Here is a 21108-nt window from a genome sequence, read left to right as displayed (position 1 = left end):
AAGTACGTAGCCGATATAATACTCAACTTCAATCCACAACTGGTGCACATCGCTCTTGACGGTACAGGTTATAATCTCAATATCAAATGCTATGGCGCCCTGCTAGGTCGCAGCAAATGACGCAGCTGAAGGCCATGCGAACCATCGTCTCGGCAAACGAGAGCGTAGTTGTCAGTGATCCATCTCTGGCTAAGTCGGCTGTACAACTGGGGCGAGTGCTATGACGTCTCTCTAGACCTGTCGTGTGGTGGCGCTCGGTCTGCTATCACTGACAGTGGCGAAACGCGGGTCCGACATATACTAATGGACCGCGGCCGATTTAAAGGCTACCACCTAGCAAGTGTGGTGTCTGGCGGTGACACCACACAACAGATCAGCGTAATTTCCGTATTAAGTACGCTAAAGATCCTCCTAGTTGGCCTACACTTTATGAGTGGCATAAATGTTTTGTAGAAATAGGGTGCTCGGTAAGACATGGGAAAATATCAGGTCGTCCAAGCACATCTGACAACGTCGTTGAGCGAGTGAGACAACGTATTGTCAACAGCCCTACAAAATCGACCCGGTGTGCATCTCGCGAATTGCAGTTCCCACATACGACTGTATGGCGTGTGTTGAGAAGCCATTTGCATTTGGAACCATACAGATTGGCGATCGTACAAGCAATAAAAGACACTGATCAAAATTGCTCGTAAGAACATCTGTTCGGATATGTTAAATCGATTACATGAGGATGAACATTTCTTGGACAAAATCATCTTTTTTTCTGATGAGTCGACTTTTCATTTAAGTGCCAAGGTTAACGCACGCAACTGTAGGATCTGGGGCAGTGAAAATCCACATCAAACATTGCAACATGTTCGTGATAGTCCTAAACTGAACCTTTTTGTGCATTGAGCGTGAACAAAACGTACGGGCCCTTATTTTCCGTAAGAAAACCATCAATGGGATAGTGTACCTGGATATGTTACAACAATTTCTGATACCATAGATCGATGGGGATGACCAAGAACGAAATGTTTACTTCATACCACATGGTGCACCATCCCACTACCTGGCTGACTGACGTCCGGGATTTTCTCAGTGATCGCTTTCCAGATCAAGGAATTGGCCGTGATGCGCCAATTTGTGGCCCCCACGTTCCCCAGACCTGATATCACTCGATTTTTTATGGGTATTCATCCAGGGTATCGCGTTTGTACCTCATGTGCCGTCTTCTCTACCTGAACTTAGAGCAAGAATTTACGCCGCCACTAAGCAAGTTACACCTGAAACACTACAGTGAGTTTGGGAAGAAATTGACTTCCGATGGGATGTGTGCAGGATAACCAACGGAAGTACATACAACAGCTTTAGTTGAAGGTAAAAGAAAAAACTTGATGTTTCCCTACAAAATAGCATTCAACCCAGCTCTCTATCTTCTTTCAATAAATTTATATGAATTTTTAAAGTTGCAAAGTTCTTTTTGAAACAGCCTGTATAGACAGTTCATCCATTCTCGACCGTTTTTGCCTGTTATCGACACTTATTCTGGCAAAATGTCAGTCCTAGGGATTCCAAGATTTTCGAGAATCTTTTAATTTCAATAATATACATGTGAAGCAAAGTCAGGCAGGTGCCGGACGACCATTATTACAAAACGGTTCAAAATGGCTCTGAGCACTATGGGACTCAACTGCTGAGGTCATTAGTCCCCTAGAAATTAGAACTAGTTAAGCCTAACTAACCTAAGGACATCACAAACATCCATGCCCGAGGCAGGATTCGAACCTGCGACCGTAGCGGTCTTGCGGTTCCAGACTGCAGCGCCTTTAACCGCACGGCCACTTCGGCCGGCGACCATTATTACAATAAGCAGTAACTCTGCATTCAGGTTGAGTGAATCGCAATGATAAAAGTCGAACATCAGGCAAGGGATGACGTTACTGTTCATATGACGCTTTCGGAATTTATCGATCATCAGATAGCCAGGAGCGGTTGCTGCACGAAGATATGGCGGCTTAAGTTGCATGTAAAACCAACGCCGGCCGCGGTGGCCGAGCGGTTCTAGGCGCTTCAGTCCGGAACCTCGCTGCTGCTACGGCCGCAGGTTCGAATCTTGCCTCGGGCATGGATGTGTGTGATGTCCTTAGGTTAGTGAGGTTTAAGTACTTCTAAGTTCTAGGGGACTGATGACCTCAGATGTTAAGTCCCATAGTGCTCAGAGCCATTCGACAAGGTACGAAACTGTTCAAAAATTTCAAGATGGGAGGTAAAGCCACTGCATAAACCGACATGACGCACCATGCGTATTATCCAAATCACACAGCGAAAGCTACCGACTTGCAGCTTCTTCGTGAAGAAAGAAAGGCAGTTTACCGTGAATGCGATAAAATTACCCGGAGATGAAACATAAATGTATCTTTAAAACTTTTAATCAAAAATTCATAAGCTGTCTACGGTGCCTATACATCTTCTATGAAATTATATCATGTTTATTTTAATGAAAGACAGAAAACAGCTAACATCCTCAAGATGGATAAAAACCCATTCCTACAGCACAAAAGCAGTTTTTTGTATTTGTAAAAGAGGCTACGAAACATGTCACGGGTCAGCCGGAAATATAATGTGGCTACGGAAAACAAAGAGCGGTAAAGCATAGTTGGGGTCTTCTATTGTTGATGGAACAATACGGGGTGCAGAAAAATTTTCCTGGCTCGTACAAGTCGCGGCGAAGAGCAGAGCGACAGTTGAATAGTGGCACGACTGTACCGCCAGGCAGCGGCGCCGCCCGTGTAGGAGCACGCCAGACAAAAAAGAGAACGCGGACAATGCCCACAGGGCAGCAACATATTCATTTCGCTGCCCCCTTTTCAACGACCCGGGTAATAAAACAAAAAAAAATACAGGGGAAAAAACCTTGCCCAATGCCAAAAAATTAGCCGATCTACATATATGCATACGCACACACAACGGGGGCCGGCGATGCAGTCGAGGCACGCCGGTGCTGAAAAGGTCGCTCATTGTTTAGAGCCTAATCAATATCTGGATGGCACCTGCGGGACTCATTACGCGCCCGAAACACGGGCCGCCAGTTCGATATTCAATGTTAAAATGCAATTACTGCGCGCCGGCGGACCGCGCGCTGGCCGCGCTGCCGCCCTGTCGCGCTGCCTTTGTCGGCTGCGACTGCTCTCGTTAGAGTGCCACGGCGCCAGGAAGTGCGCGCGCTGACCGCCACCATCATCTTCGGTTGCCCTATTCAATGCCCTCTTCTTGGTAAGCATACAGTACATATGGAGAGTGGATCCGGATTGATGCAAAATAAAGGAAAATTTTGGGTCGGTACTAAGCATGCTGGGCACAAATTTAAGTGCAAAACTACCGCAACAAACGAATTAAATTGCTTTTCGAAACTGTTAATGAAAATCTTCTGAAACATATAGTAATTGCCACACATGAGAGTCACAGCACTTCTTCCTTTTTTCCATTTAATTTCTCTTCTTAATCTGCTTACTTTTTCTCCTAAAATGTGTGCTCGTTTCTGCACAGAAATCACTTCTTTAATTTCTGCACATGGTGCCACATTTAATTCTCAGTCCTCTTTGTTTCAAAAAAATGTTCAAATGTGTGCGAAATCTTACGGGACTTAACCGCTAAGGTCATTAGTCCCTAAGCTTACCACACTACTTAACCTAAATTATCCTAAGGACAAACACACACGCCCATGCCCGAGGGAGGACTCGAACCTCCGCCGGAACCAGGCGTACAGTCCATGACTGCAGCGACTGAGACCGCTCGGCTAATCCCGCGCGGCCCCCTTTGTAGAAAGCGTCGGATGCTCTTTAAGGCTATTCGCAGATGGTGCAGCTGTTTACACCAAAGCAGCAACGGTAGAAGATAGTAAGAATTTGCAGAACGACCTGCGGATAATTGTTGAATGGTGCAGACTCTGGAAGTTGACCCTTAACGTAAATAAATGCAACGTATTACGCGTACATAAGAAAAGAGATCCACTACTGTACAGCTACACTATTGATGACAAACAGCTGGATACAGCGTCTGCCGTAAAATATCTAGGCGTAACTATCCAGAACGACCTTAAATGGAATGACCAGATAAAACAGATAGTGAGAGAAGCAGACACCAAACTCAGATTCATCGGAAGAATCTTAAGGAAATGTAAGTCATAAGGCGCTTGTTCGCCCGATTCTTGAGTATTGTTCATCTATCTAGGATCCCTGTCAGGTAGTACTGATAGAGAAGATCCAACGAAGAGCGGCGCGTTTCTTCACGGGGTCGTTTAGCTGGCGAGAGCGTTACGGAGATGCTAAACAAACTCCACTGGCAGACGTTACAAGAGGGGCGTTGTGCAGCACGGAGAGATTTACTATTGAAATTTCGGGACAGCACTTTTCAGGAGTCCGATTACATATTACTCCCACCACATACATCTCGCATATTGATCACGAGGAGAAAATTCGATAAATTAGAGACAATACAGAGGCTAACCGACAATCATTCTTCCCACGGACTATTCAGGAGTGGAACAGGGTTGGAGGGATCAGATAGTGGTACCGAAAGTACCCTCCGCCACACACCATTAGGTGGCTTGCGTAATATGATGTAGATGTTATTGTCAGTTCTTCGGGCACGTCACTGCGTGTTGTCGCAGTCGTAACGTATGCTAGCTTACAACTCCCGTTAGAAAAGACGTGCGAATCTTTTGGATATTGTCTCATCTTCTCAGTTCAACATTTTTCTGTGATGTGTATTTTCACAAGTTAAAAGAGAAAAACTTATTATTCACGTGACCGAATGTAGTTTCCTCTTTTCAAAAAAGTGGCTCTGAGCACTATGGGACTTAACATCTGAGGTTATCAGTCCCCTAGAACTTAGCTAACTAACCTAACGGCATCACACACATCCATGCCCGAGGCAGGATTCGAGCCTGCGACCATAGCGATCACGCAATTCCAGACTGAAGCGCCTAGAACCGCTCGGCCATACCGGCCGGCTCCTCTTTTCAGTTGCTTATATTTTGCTACTTAGGTTTTACGTCTCATCTGTAGAACTCTAGCTCATCTCCGCAGGATGAAGGTAAGGAAAGTACTGTGTGAAACGATCATGGAATGTCGCGCTGTGAACGCTGAAGATGTCCGACATTCCTGGTAATTATTTGAAGTCTGACCAACTGCGTATGCACTCCATCGTTACAGCAATCGTACTTGACGCATTATATTTTTTCACTGTACTGGCGAGAAAACAGCTGTACGTCAGGACATCTTCATAAACGATATTATTGCACAGTTTTTCAAACCGAAAACTAGAATTTTTTTATTATAGTTTAGAAGTTCCATTCAAATCAAATTAATCAAATTACTCCATGGAGTGTTCAGTGACGTTAATTTATAATTGAAATAAAATGATCTAGTGCATTAATAGCGCCTGTACATGACTAAAAGACTATGCGTTCAGCGAAAACTCGATCTGTTTGTCTCCTAATATTTTGCATATTGGTTAAAGGTTTTCCTAGGAAAAAAACTGGGCGTCATTATTGAATGAAGAAGGATAATCCTTCTAATTACGTTACCGATATTGTTGCCTACAAGACTGTTATTATTCAGTCCACGATAAGGTAGCTGCAGCCAAAACGGTCAGCTTAGCCTACCAACAGCGTCTTTTATGTATAGTTTGAATTATGTTTGGGTTATAGTGATTGTAAAAAGCCTAAGGAGTACGTTTTGCTATAGTGCATTTAGTGAGTGAATGCAAGCCACACCCGAGAAGATTAATTTCATGACATGTATTGCAGCGATATTTCTTCTTAGTATAGGCCTACTAGATATCTTATATCACAGAGAAAGTCAGTTGACGAACTTTCTAAGGAACTTTGCAGTTACCACTACAATGCAACGTTCATCTCTTCGGTTCTGTTCGTTTGTTCTTGGAGTCGCTCTTATGTTTGATAAACACACCATGCGAAAAATTCGTCACCCCAAGGAGACGTCAAGCAAATATTATACAACACCGCCTTCATAGTGGCCTCGGTTCTACGAGGAAGAGAGCCTACAAGTATACCATATCCTGCTGAAGCCATCCATTGCTGAGCTGTCAAATAATGGGGAATTTTGCTGCTACATTTTATCTGCTATTCCAAATAGTCCAAGACTTTCTAAAGGATTAAGCTCGGTTAATTTAACTGGCCAGTCGATGTGCGGTAGCGTGCCTCAGTGTTCTTGAAACCAAGAACGTATGCGTGCAGCCCGGTGAACACGGCTGTTGCCATCTTGCAAGACGGAAGTACGCACAGCATTATGAAGACTTAGAAGAAAGGGTAACACATGACCACCGAGAATGTTAAAATAAACATCCTGGCTCATGCCCATCGAAAAGAGCATGAGTGGCCTCAAGTCGCAATACGAAAAACATTCCCACAACATGACTGAACTACACCCTCCGTACAGTACGGGTTATATGCGACATTGCGTTGTCGTTGCACTCGATCCCTTGCATCATTTCCTTTAGACGTGCAGCATTCATGTGATGAGCAATGACTTTCTGTGAGGTATCGGACTCCGAATGTGCATTACATGCGGTTTCCTTCGCAATTTTCTCTCGTAAACTGGTTGAGATGGACCTCATACACTGCTAGTACTAATTCCTGTTCGGTTTCAAACTGATTGTACCTGACAAAGCTAGACACTCATCCCCGCATCATGTGGTTAGGATGTGTTTACAACTGCCTTTCTTACACTGTGTTACATCATTGTGAGTGGTATACCATTCCTTGTAGAAATGTTGGGCACTCGTCTTAGATCCATTAACAAATCGGACAACTTTTCCACGGTGTGGTCATTGGTATGTCCAATCATGATTGCTCCTTTCTGTCAATCTGTCACGTCTGCACGTCGATATATCTTACTGCGCTGATTCCATGCAATCAACTAGCACATTCAATCCACTTCACTGCCATGACTGACGTTAATAATGATGGGTCATATGAGCACCTGTTACCAGTTTTACATCACGTACAGCGCTCCAAATCGACCAATGAACTCTTTTAAAGTGGGTGACTAATATTTGTCCAGATAGATTATCCGTTAAGTGCTTCAGGTCGTGCGCAGATATCGGCCGACTACAATTTACACTAGTCATCTCTCCATTCTTTTAGTGTTTCAAACACTGAAGAGTCAAAGAAACTGGTACACCTGCCTAGTATCGTCCAGGGCCCCACGAGCACGCAGAAGTCGCGCAACATGACGTGGAATGGACTCGACTATGTCTGAATTAGTGCTGAAGGGATGAATCCTGCAGAGCTGTCCATAAAACCGTAAGAGTACGGGGGGATGGAGATCTCTTCTGAACAGCACGTTGCAAGGCATCCCAGGTATGCTCAATAATGTTCATGTCTGGGGAGTTTGGTGGCGAGCGGAAGTGTTTAAACTCAGAACAGTGTTCCTGCAGCCACTCTGTATCAATTCTGGGCGTGTGGGGTGTCGCATTTGCCCTGCTGGAATTGCCCAATTCCATCGGAATGCACAATGGACATGAATGGATGGAGGTGATCAGACAGAATGCTAATGTACGTCTCACCTGTCAGAGTCGTATCTAGACGTATCAGGGGTTTCATATCACTCCAACTGCACGCGCCACATACCATTACAGAGTCTCCACCAGCTTGAACAGTCCGCCGCTGACATGGAGGGTCTGTGGATTCATGAGGTTGTCTCCTTAACAGTACACATCCGTCCGACCAGGCAATATGTTTCCAGTAATCAATGTCCAATATCGGTGTTGACAGGCGGAGGTGATGCGTAAAGCTTTGTGTCGTGCTGTTATCAAGGGTAAACGAGTGGACCTTGAGATACGAAAGCACATATCGATGTTGTTTCGTTCAATGGGTCACTTGTTGACGGCCCAGCATTGGAATCTGAAGCAATTTGCGGAAGGGTTGCACTTCCGTCACGCTGAACGATTCTCTTCAGTCGTCGTTGGTCCCGTTCTCCGTTCTTTTAGGATCTTTTCCCAGCCGCAGCGATGTCGGAGATTTAATATTTTAAGAGATTCCTGACATTCACGGTACACTCGTGAAATGGTCGTACGGGAAAGTCCCCACTTCATCGGAGATATTGTATCCCATCGCTCACGTGCCGACTATAACACCACGTTCAAACTCACTGAAATCTTGGTAACTTGCCATTGTAGCAGCAGTAACCGATCTAACAACTGCGCCAGACAGTTGTTGTCTTATATAGGCGTAGCCAACCGCAGCGCCGTATTCTGCTGTTTACATATCTCTGTATCTGAATACGCAGCCCTATACTGGTTTCTTTGGCGCTTCAGTGTATTTTCCGGTATATATCTATTTGCTGTATACAAAGCCCAGCATTATTTATGTAATACTTCTTCATCGTTACAGCACTATATCAATCTATTTTATTCAACATTTCTTCCACACCACTACCGCTACAGAAAATTGTAGCTCTGTTCTATGTTTAGATTGAAAAGTATTTTAGACGATTTAAAACTGTTTGTCCGATCGATATTCGAACCCAGATACCTGCGTTTCGTACACACTGCCTTACGAACTGAGCCATTCCATCACGCTTCCCAAACCCATTACAAGTGCTAGCTTGCCGTTAGTTTTTATCCATACATTGTCGCAGTATGTCTCCTTTTATTGGCTAGTATCATTGCAATCTGTTTCTATGACCTTCCCCATTACTGAGAAATTTAATGGAGGGCCTTATACTCCGTGAAAGTTTTTAATTTCACGTCAAACAAGCTACTGGTTTTGTAACATTTACCTTATTTAAGAAAATGATCAACGGTTTCAAACTTCTGGTGAGTATCACCTCCGGAGAGAAAAAAAGACAGATTAAGTTTTAATGTCGCATCAGTGTCGAGATCATTATACAAAGGGTCAGGCTGGTTAAAAATGAGGCAATCGTCAGCCACAGATGTTCAAGCAAGCTTCCCAACAATGTCGAGACATAAAAGGACACGAGGTACTTCTGAATGACGGAAACATTGATTTTTTATTAATTTATTAAATTCTATAGTCTTTTATGATTACTCTTGGATATACATTATTGGGTTTAGAATGAAAATTGACGCCTTTATGCTGAATTTTATAGTTGGGGTTGTGTATGCTGCCAAACCGCGGTTTTTCCTGCTATAAGAAAGCATTGGTATTTGACAAAGCAACTGGAAAATTATTACTTCGAGCGATTCTGCTTGGAATATATTGTCTATGTGAGTAACACTGCTGGTTTCTAGCAGCTGTAAATTATCATCTTCGTTCCTTCTAGAAATTAAAATATACAATATTTTTTTATGCTGAACATAGATAATGTGCGGAACTGAATGGATTCAGTATCACAGCTATCATGTCACACAAATCTGGTAAAAACTTGATCTCCTTGACATGTATGTTATGGGATTAAATGGTACCAGAATTTCAGGAAGCATTTTAGAAAATTTGGTACTAAACCACAAAATTGTAAAACTTGTACAAGATATAGAGCCTAAAAAGTACTCTGTGCCCTCTTAACGAAAACAGCGGAGAACTTAAAAGGACGATCAGAAGGGAATATGAGACTCGCCCATCAGACAAGAAACGTTTTCTCACCTAATTCTCCTGAGCTATGCCTTATCTAGTCGCAACAAATTCTGGAGAATTTCGTGGTTTACATTACTGAATTTCTTTGTAGTTTATTTACACTCGTTAGTGGTCGATCGTACATTGCAGTCTGCGTTTGCCGCAGCAGGGCTGTGTATCTTAATTTTTTGACATTTAAGGTCTAGATTTAATCAACGAATGGCTTTATATAGGGAGAAAATGTTATCGTAATCACACCAGCGTATCCATTAAAATGAGTATTTCCTGTAGTAAAATTTCATCTAACAACGATCGGCATGTGATTGGATTACATCCTGTACCAAATGGCTGATAATTCTATCGGATAACTCCGTAGCTTAAGATTGCCATCCATCTTTAAATGAAAGAAAAATAGTCGGCATCACAAAACAGCGAAATGCTCGCTGCGATACTGGGAACAAGGTAAGCTTTGGAACCTTTGGATACAACAGCCTTCAATGTTCAACTCTTCTTGTGGACCATTATGTGAGAACGTTAATTTCTAAGATTGATCATACCATAAATCGTTGCCCTTAGGGCCGTCACTGATGAAAGAGGAGATCTGCGGGTCGTCGATCGCTAGCATTAAGCTGTGGGCTGCACGCACATCGGACCTTTGTCCTCGAAAGTGCTTCCAGCAGTAATTACTCCCACGGATTACGGTAGGTGGAGGCAATCCGTTCTCCTTCGCAATGGCTATAGTCTATCCAAGACGGTGGTGCCCGCCGTTTGGATGTGGCGAGAGCAAATCACGACATGGAAAGGGCTTTTTCCACTTTCTTTGAACGAGCAAAAACCGAGAGGGAAGTTTATAAACTGTTGTAAATGTAGGAATGAATCTTCTCCTATAACATTTGAAGGAAGTTTCGTATTAGCCAAGAGACCCATGACATCAATGATTGTTACTCTCTTGTTTATAATTTTTTTCCACAACTTACGGGAGCGAAATTATATAGCCAGTAGCTCTTTTAGTATAACTTATAAGTAGAATTGACATCAAGTGAGATACACGAAATTCATATTTGATCGGAAATTCTGCATTAGGTATGATGGTTTATCACTGATTGTCAGTTTGCAATCTTTTCAAGTGGTATGCTTAGAGTTTGTAAACTATGTTTACCGGACGTTAGTGTTTAGTTTGGTATCAGTAAAGTTGATTAAGTGTCTCAGGAAAACGATTTACTCAAGTTTCTGACATAAAAACCATAAATAGGATGGAAGATGCTTAGTCAAAGCGAAGCATAGTAAGTTCCGTTTAAATTTGTCAAACAGTAGTTAAAAGACTGGTGATACCCTCAAACACGACGTGAACTATTCAAACAAAATCGGGACAAGATCGTCCACGAGTCAGCACAGTTACTGGCGACCATCATCTTATCATGCCTGTTTTTGTAAACGTGATAAATTATTGCGATCATTGTCTTACACGTCTCTTCCTATAAATGTGACAAATTCTCTATACTTCTTATCGTTATTTAATGGGCCTACTCATCGTCGCCAAGGTAAAACTGTATTCGGATCACCTGCAGACACTCTTCAATTTATTTCTGAAAACAACCTTTCGCAGTTAAGTGTAACTTCTAGTCAACACCGTCCTTGTTTGCAATGGCGATATTGAAGAATCACGGCGACAGTAGCAGTTAGTCACTCCATACATTCAATCACAGTCCATAAGTAATTATTGTGCGTGGCTATTAGCAGATAGTACTTACAATTATTTACCTGATTTGACGTGTTCAAAATGCATCGGTAAAGAAATATTGCAATGTTTCCCATGAGTAATGAAATTGTATCAAAGATTTTAGTTTGCTTGCCAAATTGATTACTAAATGAACCAGTATTAAAATAGTGATTCACACATATTTGAACTTTTATTATTCGCTAGGAATATAGCTTTTAAACGATTCACTGGTGATTAAATAAATGAACCTAGGACACATATTTTTTTCTTTTGGCGCATTACCAGTTATTGTTAATTTACAATCGAAAGACACTTTCGTTTTTGACTCAACACAGATCTACGTATTTCTTTGTATATAAAAAAATTTGAGCCTTGCATTGCTGTGTAAACGTAATTTTTTCTGTTTTTGTTTAAAAAGTCCGCTTTCGACATTAATTTTCCTTTGATCCCTGCTTTCGGATGCTGATTTTTATATCCGTCGCTTGCGCTCTGTTTCATAGCAGTATTCAAAGAATACACTTCTCTCTCTGTAGTCCTTGCTCATGCCGTTACAAATACAAAAAGTAGACTTTAAATTCTTATTTACAGTATCCTCATATATATTTGCACTCATTCCCACTGTATTACTGATAAGTTAAAAAGAGAAAAATGCAAAGAAGAAAATCAGGTGATACCTGCGTGTGTCAGGAAAATGTATGACCTGACAGTGTCATGCTCATAGCGCCTCAGACTAAGCGATGAAATGCAGCTTCACTGTAACGAACATTGAATATGCTTAGACTTGATTTAGAATTGACACAGTCAGCCAACGAGTTTCTGCGTTAAACATTCGAATTCCATAGTGACAGACCAATGGCGTGGGCAGAAGTAAATTTCGTAGGGCCTATGGGACTTCACGCCAGCTGAAACTATTCTTGGACAGGTAGCATGACTAACAATTATTGTATTGTAAATGTGTTAACTTGCAAATTAATAACGGATGAATTCAATTTAAAAAGAAAAGAGTAGAGATTCGTGCAGTTAAGCTGCGTTACTGAACTAAACTAATTACGCTCAAGGGAAATCCATTTCTATCCTCTTTTTATGTAATATGAGAATGCCGTTCCAAGTTAAATGAAATTCCGGAAAAGAAACCAAACTGACTACACACTTACGAGTCACGTTAGAAATTCTTGATCAAATCGTTCCGTAACCCACTGAGACGAAACAAGTCCATAATTCCGCAACCATCAGAATGTTAATTTCTAAGTCACTATGTGAAACAGCAGACATCCAGAGTAAAAGGTATCGATGTGCCCCATCTATAAGTATGGTAACGGATTATTTATCTCATTTGTTTTATGCTATCTCAATATATTTGATTTTAAATTTAGTGAGATGTGTAAAACTTAACCGAACACTCAAAGGCAGGAATCTTTAAAATGTGATATGTCAGTAATACTTTCTAAGCTACTGTATGCTACAATTTGTTCATAATCTGTTACTATGTAAGGTACAAATTTCGCAGCGAAGCCGGAAGTAACTTCCCTTCGTTACGAACACATCCAAGTGGGCGCTGTGTTGTCACTTTGCGATGATTTCCGCAAGGCGGGTGGTATGTCGCAGGGTACGCGAGTCCCCACCCAGGCTACGCGATGCAGCAGGCGGAGTACCCGCCCGCGGCCAACAGCTACGCCGCCTACTCGTACTCGTGCGCCAGCGGCTACCCGGGGGGCGGCTACGCGGCGCCCGTCTCCTCCGGCTACTCGCCCGCTGCGCCCTGCTACGCCATGCCGCCCCCGCAGCCGCCGCAGCCGCCCCTCGACAAGCCTATCAAGGAGGAAGGGTGAGTCATCCGCGCGCATCCGCTCGACAATCTGCCCAGCCAAAATTCATTATATACTCTGCTGTACATGCTATATCATTTCAAATCAACTGTCTGTAGCGGCAAATAACAAAAGCTTTCAGTAATTAAAAGCGAAAGCCGTCCACATCCACGTAGAAGCTGCATGACATTTCGTTTTAGTCGTATACTACCAGCAGGCAATTTCACTTTTAGTTCTGTAAGCTTCGAAAAGGCGCAATAGGTATATTACTCTCAATGACCTATCACAAAAAAAAAAAAAAAAAAAAAATTATTCCTTTGAAGCTTTAGTAGTTTTGTGTCATGCCTCTTACAATACATCGTTAGCGCAGAATGAAAGGACGATATTCAGGCATAAATAATAAAATCCACAGTAATATATTCAACTCTTCGGGATATAAATATTAAAGGCTAATTCGTGATCTTCCCATCTAGCACAGTTTCAATCAATCATTCACCGAATTATTCGTCAAAGAAAGGAGAAATCAAATGTTAACAACATATCCTTATTCAATTTACTATTCACTACGCAGCTTTTTATAAACACAGAATAATGCAATAATGCAATAATGCAGCGTCTACAAGTAATAAAGTTTACTAACATGAAATTGTTATTCTGCTAAGCAAAGAATTCTTTCCCCGCCATTTAGTTAAATGGTAGAAACTACTTTGGAAGCTACTGGTATTCAAAAATGGCTTCCGTAGCGCAGAAATAAATTTGGAATGATAGATTTCCAGTATCCAGACAGCAATTAATTTTCACACAATTTTTCAACTGCCTTAGCTATTGTTACGTCCGACGGTAGACGATTTTAGACAATCCATTCTTATGGTGATGGTTTCATTTTGATCTTCAACTTCAGGAGCCAATTTACACTAATTACATTTTCGACAAGGATAGAAGCTGAAGCTCCGTAGCACTAACTTCAATACACATTGGACTTAGGTAGTCTGTGCAGGCGTGTTCGCCACTGTGCTACAGTGGTGCAGTAGTTGGCACATCTGCCTCGTAAGCAAGATGACTGTGGATTATGAGGTCTCAGGTCCGATTCCCGGCCGGGTCGGAGATTTTCTTCGCTCGGGGACTGGGTGTTTGTCATTTCATCATCATTCGGGAAAAGTGGCGTGACTGGACTGTGAAAACATTGGGATTTGTACGAGCGCTGACAACCGCGCACTTGAGCGCCCCAAAAATCAAATCTAATCATCACCATAGTAAGCAGGAGACTGGTTTCAAGTCCTTGACATAGCATAAATTTTAATTCATTGCTTCACCTTCTATCCTTATCGAAAATAAAGTTGACACTTATATGTCTACAGGAAAACGTAACTCCAACAGAATGGATCACCTGTGAACGAGGTATAGGCAGTTTTCTCCATTACGTACAAAGCTGGGGTGCTATTCCAATGTCGGAGAGCCTCTGCAAGACTGATGATTTTAGAAGGGGTAAATGGGCTGAAGCTGTGAATAGAAGTTTGTGTTATAGAGGGCACTGGACTAGGGTAGTCCGTGCTGGCATAGTACCCACAGTGCTATTGCAGTGTTGTGGTTCAAATGGCTCTGAGCACTATGAGACTTAACATTGGAGGTCATCAGTTCCCTAGACCTTAGAACTACTTAAACCTAATTAACCTTAGGACATCATATACATCCATGCCCGAGGCAGGATATATGTCCCACACACCTAGATTGTACAAACTAATTTTGTGCAGTATATATGATAAAATGTTGAACAAGATGGCGCTAGTCTCCATTCACAAGACGAAGCCACTGGTATCATTCATGCTCTATCTGCCGCGCTCCAGAGACGGAGCTCTAATTAGAAGTTCTCTAAAAACTACAAAATATTTTGGTGCCATGCAAAATTCGGATCTGTCTTCACGCATTTTACATTTAGGGGTTTTGTCAGTAAACAATTTAGTGACAAGTTGGAATACAGCCAAGAACATATATTTTTCTTGAAATGAGGTCGGACAGATAATCCACATCCATAACTAAGCGATTGCGACTGGAACACACAGTGAGGAAAGGATATATAAAAAATTGAGCTTTTGATTGTCCCCATATTTATGGCAATGTGGATGAATTTCTAGCAGCACAATACTGGGAATTTGGCAACACCAAAAGAATTAAAATCAGTTCCACATGAATGCAGGGCACACCAACCATCTCAATACAATCCGGATTAGAAGTGCATAAAATTTTCTCTTTGTAGGCGGGCTGACTTACTTATCTTGCAGGCACCTAAAAATCTATGAGAGTTTACACACTTTTCCATTACTAATTAAAGTTTGCTACATCTCAAAAGACAAAGTAGGACATATGATAAACGAATATGTTTTGTAAATCAGCACTTGAAACTGAATGTTATGAAAATTTAGAACTACTTTTAAAAAACTACGGTTCATCAGTATCCCTTTTGGTAGCGTATCGAGTTTCAAGTTTCGTAAATTCAGGATCTCTCTAGCGCATAAATATATATTGTACGCCATGCCTATTCAGTTGTAAAGGAACTATGGAACTCGTAAGTTGTACACAGAAATGTTCTGTCGAGCTCAGATTCGTATTATGAACAGGTGTCTTTACGGCCAGAGGACACGGTGAAAACCTTTATTAAAGGAGCGGAAGTAATTTTGTCAATGGTAACAGAAAGATATCAGATTATCAGAGAAGACGCCTTCTACTATCAAATACAGATAGAAGCCTAGTCGTTGATTCGATTGGAGTTCCAGCTTTCATCAGAAAACACGTCTCCACCCTGCCCTCCTATGAGTTCTCGTGTGACAACTTTGAAGTCGCAAGTGATGGTGGTTTGGGGTCAGTGAAATGCTCGGTACAGAGTGTATGACTCGGGTTATCCTTGAAGTAACCGATTTGTAACAGTTCGTTGTGTCACTGTGGTGCCAAACGATCCTCAAATTTCTGCTGCAGATGGAGTGCGATGCACCGCAGCCTTACACCGAATATGATAGTCTTCCCTCTCGATAGTGCCACGTAGCCGGACGGATCCAAGTCTTGTTGCGACCGTACATTCTCATAACCATCGCTGCCAGCAATAATGTACAGTTGCTACGTTTCTGCAATATCGCAGAAGGAACATCCAGCCTCTCGTAGTGCTATTACACGACGTCGTTCAGACTCAGTGGGGGGCTTGATAATTGCGTCTTAAAGGAATTCTTGACAAACACCAACTTACCACATCCAGTCCCAATGGTAACTAACGGTCACGACCATTACAGAGTGTATTTAAAGCAAACATGGAGCGAAATTTGTGTAGACGTTATCTTTCAGCTGTAGAAACACACCTACCAACTTTTGTTTAAGTCGCAAAACTCCTTGACGTTGCGATTTTTAATTTCATCTGTGTAGTTGCTGTGCTTTCAGTTAAATGCTTGCTGACATTCCTTTTGCTGTCAATATTTCTACGAACGGTTCGTCACGCTGGAAGTATCAGGAATTCGTGAATAACGCCGCTCCATATCAGATAAGATACAATATAGAAAAGATAAGTGGGAGTATATGCAGTGCTCAGTATAACGTGAAGCAGATGAATTAACGCGAAACACAATTTTTTCCAAATGCTTCGTACCAGATGATAAATACAGTTCACAAAAATTCACTTGCAAGAAATAACAAAATCAACGGCATTACACTTTCCTCTTTCTTAGACTCGTCTTTAAGATATTCCTTGTTACTGGAGAGTTGGTGGCTGCGTGCGCTCTCATTACTAAAGCATTGTGCTTTAGATATGTAAGGCAAAATAAGATACAGTCCTGAGAACAGTTGAAAAGAAAGAAAAAAATTCAGAATTCGATTTGCGTCACCGTTTTAGTCGTTATAATCTGTACACTAGTTCAATTGGATTACAATGACTGAGGAAATTAGCCGTCATCTTGCTGAGATAACGGCCGATACATTCATTTAAAGAGTATTACGGAAGCAATGAACGCGACACACCGCTCGCTCATACACCGAAATTTGTTCTACTATATGCTCCTTCACTCCTTTAGGTGTTTACCGTATGTTTGTGTCACAAAATAAGGCGAAAAGTAACCTAAGATTTTCAGTGTATTCAGATCTGGAGTTATCTGTGTCGTGGCAAACTGATATTTTTGCAAATCTTGTTTATTCTTGTGTTTCGTTCGCAGAGTTAAAAAATGAGGCACTTAACTGAAACAATAATAAAAACTCTTTCTTTCCCATCGTTTTTTCATAATTTGTAAATTTATGTTATTTAATTTTGTGACAGGATGCCTTTCTTTCACCACGGTCGTTAGCTAACCCTATGCACTCAGTGAAACGTGTAAAATTTGTACTGTAAATTATCGTACATTAACTGTTTGTAATGTGCATTTTGAGCTGATGATTGGGTATCAGCCCATCATTTGCCTAAACGAGCATGAAAGCCTGCCTAAAACCACACCCTAACTAGCTGGTGCGCTACACCAGTGGTCGTAAATCCACCGCGCGGAATCGATCCGACTTTGGTTCCGCTCCGTCTCGGAAATTAGTGCACTGCTCGTTAAGGTATACACCAGTTCTTACAACAACAAAACCTATTCACCAATGTTTCGTGTCACCTGCTAGTCATAACAGTAAATAACCATTTCCCAAGCAACAGCCCAAAAACAGCCAAAACAAATGCTTTGAAATTTACCATCTATATCGGATATTCGTAAGACGAAATAATTTTTCAGTGGTTTCTAAAACTGCACCAAACATCGATACCAATATTCTGCAATACTGCTCGTTCCGCTACATAAGGGCACTAGACAAGTAGTGTAGATACGAGAAAAAAGTAGCAGTCAGTGAAAATAGTGTGAAATAGAAAGTGCAGAAATCGATTGACTGAAACGTTCTCAACCGTCTGTGACACTCACCGCCTGTTTAGCTCCAATTCCGTTAACTCGTCTAATCTATGCCTCCAACCCTTCCGCCGTGAGCCTTCCCTGTACGTAGCGGCGCACTCCTGCCGCAGTTTCGCTGGCAACTCTCCAGTCATGTCCCCTGCCCTCGCCTTCTTGCCTCACTGCCACACAGCACTAGCACATACACACAGCTTGAAAGCCCACTTTGTTAATTAAAGTAATTACTCTTCGTGCCACCGAAATGCCAGCAACCTTTTCCTAATTTGACGCGCAGATACAAGAGGGGCTGCGCAGAGCAGCATCGGACGTCGGGGCTCTGTAAGGGAAGACGCCGGCGTCGGCTGCAGGCACGTACCGTGGGTCTTCAGTCACGACAGCCGCGGAGATTCCCTGCCGGTAGAGTCCCTGTCCCGCCCGCGTACGCAGTGCTCTTAATTATCAACTTCGTCCGTTCGCTCCTCGCTCGCCAGCGAGGGCGCGTCTTACCCGCTGAGCAAAGCCGCGACACACACAATCCATCCCGTGATTAACAACCAGTCAAATTCGTCGCAGGGGATTAAGTTCGGCGCCTATTGTACCGTCGACGCTCCCCTCTCGATCACCGTCCTACAGTAAACATCGACGCCAGTCTGTCTTGCCACTGGCTGCGCTACCTCCAACGTATAAATCTGGCGCTGTAAATTCCTCAGGAGAAAACCCAGCGTACAGATTGTATCTGCGTGGTACTTGTAGGTTTACCCAAAAATTACTCCGACAATTAAGTTCCTCTTGTGGTGTCCGCAAAATAGGTATCAACAGGCAGATATTCTGCAACATGGTCACACATTAATACAAAATACAGCAAAATCGCGGCAAACCGATTACGTAACCGAAAAAAGTAGTGATTGAAACTTCTTTTAGTTGCACTCTATAACGATCGTGAGGTTTAATATCGATGGCAGCTATATCAACATTACTTCATATCTTACCCATTACCGCCCGCTTATAACAAAATGTGATAAATACGAGAGTGTGCTGAATAGCAGTGCCTCCGAATTTTTTATGCGTAAACTCCTAGAGCTTTTTTAAATGAAACAAACGTTATTAACATTTTACATCTTTATTCTTCATGTCGTCCACCGCTCGTGGTCTCGCGGTAGCGTTCTCGCTTCCGGAGCACGGGGTCCCGGGTTTGATTCCCGGGGGGTCAGGGATTGTCACCTGCCCCGAGATGGCTGGTTGTTGTGTCTTCAGCATCATCATTTATCCCCATTACGGTCGGAGGAAGGCAATGGCAAGCCTCCTCCATACGGACCTTGCCTAGTACGGCGGTGCGGGTCTCCCGCATCGTTCCCCTACGCTCTATCAAGAAGCATGGGACTTCATTTCCATTATTCATGTCAATACATCTGCAGCCCTCTGCCACTAGAGGGCTCCAAATTTTAGTGCGTATCATGGCGGTGTGTAACGTAACTGTCTCGGTGCGTGAGAAACGGAGTGCTGTAATCGAGTTTCGAATTGGAAATTTGTGGTAAGGTGTTATGGGACCAAACTGCTGAGGTCATCGGTCCCTAAGCCTACACACTACTAATCTAACTTAACCTAACTTACGCTATGGACAACACACACACCCATGCCCGAGGGAGGTCTCGAACCTCCGACGGGGAAAGCCGCACGAACGAGTTTCGGATTCTACGGCTTCATCCACACATGGAGCACATTCTCTTTCGTCATGGCAATGCCAGACTACACACAAGACATCTGAAACAATCCGACGCCATGGCTTCATTTTCATCGATCATCCTTCATACAGTCCTGACTTGGCCCCATCCGATAGCCATCTCTTTCCAAAACTTAAGGAACACCTTCGAGGACTTCACTTTGATAGTGATGAAGCTGAGCAAACAGAAGCGACGTTGTGGCGTCGACAACAAAATCATTCTATGCTGACGACGGTATGAACAAACTGGTCTCTCGTTGAGAGAAATGAGGCCGTCGCCAGGATGCCTATGTTGAGAAATAAACATGTAAACATGAAGAATAAGGATGTATAATGTTAATAATTCGAAAGTGCCGTTGTTTTCCTAACATTCATGGCAGGCGTGATTAGATCTAACCCACAAATGAAGACTGATTTAAGGATGAGACTTTTAATACATATATATTGAATGAAGATGCAGTTCTTCCTTGTGTGTGATTTTCTGGACAATGAGTCTCCGTCAGCAGATCAGCAGACTTTTAATAAAATATGTTAAAAAATGACGAAATTCCTCCAATTTGATTATCAATTTGATTATTTTTAGACCCTGGTCATAGCCTTCGATGAGACACCTACATAGAAATTATTTCAGCAACGTGTTAACTTTTACTTTTATTGGAATGAATAGTTTTTTAAATTGATTATCATGTATTTTAAACTATTGACTACCTTGTATCAACTAGGTTTCACACCATTTTTTTTCGGTCCCTTACCATTTCTTTCGTGGTGTTAACAACGAAGTTGTCTAAGCAAATTACGTCACTGTTACTTTAATATGATGACAGTACAGAATGTTGCAAGCGTAACTCTAGTCCACCTTGCCCACGGTTCACTACTAGAAAACAATGAAGTTTACCTTACATATGTCTGATTGGCAATGCGTATGTTCTCCTTTTTGTAGTTCAATATTAAAAATTTACAATGTTCCACGCCTATATTATTATCCATTAGAATAACGGCTTGCCACTTAAAGCTTTTATATACTCCCATTTTTAATACCTGATATTAACCAATCATAAAACGATTGTACATATACAGCTTCATTTGTATTTTAGTGATACCACGTAAATGGTTAATGTCCAGAGTGATGGCATTTTAACGGAAATGGCCAAAAATATAGTTAGTTCATTAAAATTACCCATTATGTAATATGGTTATAATAGAATTGTTTTGCATAATAACTTATAAATTACTGTTCTGCATTGGTTGTTTACGTATGGTATGTTGTATTCAGGGCCTGAAGATGATGATGTAACAACATCGAAAGTAGTCGCCAATAAAACCAACACCTTAATACAGCTGGAGGAATTTCGTCATTTTTTAACATACATTATACTAGCTGACGTCCCAAATCG

General features: G+C 42.1%; 1 protein-coding gene across 1 annotated transcript in view; it reads left to right on the top strand.

Moving 5' to 3' along the window:
* The window catches only part of LOC124613988 (trithorax group protein osa-like), a gene marked incomplete at its 5' end in the record, with an annotated part of 283482 nt that overhangs the window by 118954 nt on the left and 143420 nt on the right, over nt 1-21108 (top strand). Inside the window, one exon of the mRNA XM_047142819.1 lies at nt 12909-13128. Coding sequence (XP_046998775.1) covers nt 12909-13128 — 220 coding nt within the window. The remainder of the gene's footprint in view (nt 1-12908; nt 13129-21108) is intronic.

The sequence above is a fragment of the Schistocerca americana genome, chromosome 1 (assembly GCF_021461395.2).
Source record: "Schistocerca americana isolate TAMUIC-IGC-003095 chromosome 1, iqSchAmer2.1, whole genome shotgun sequence".
Lineage (NCBI taxonomy): Eukaryota > Metazoa > Arthropoda > Insecta > Orthoptera > Acrididae > Schistocerca > Schistocerca americana.
Note: the sequence above shows the minus strand (reverse complement) of the source record. Positions and strands in the feature narration are given on the sequence as shown.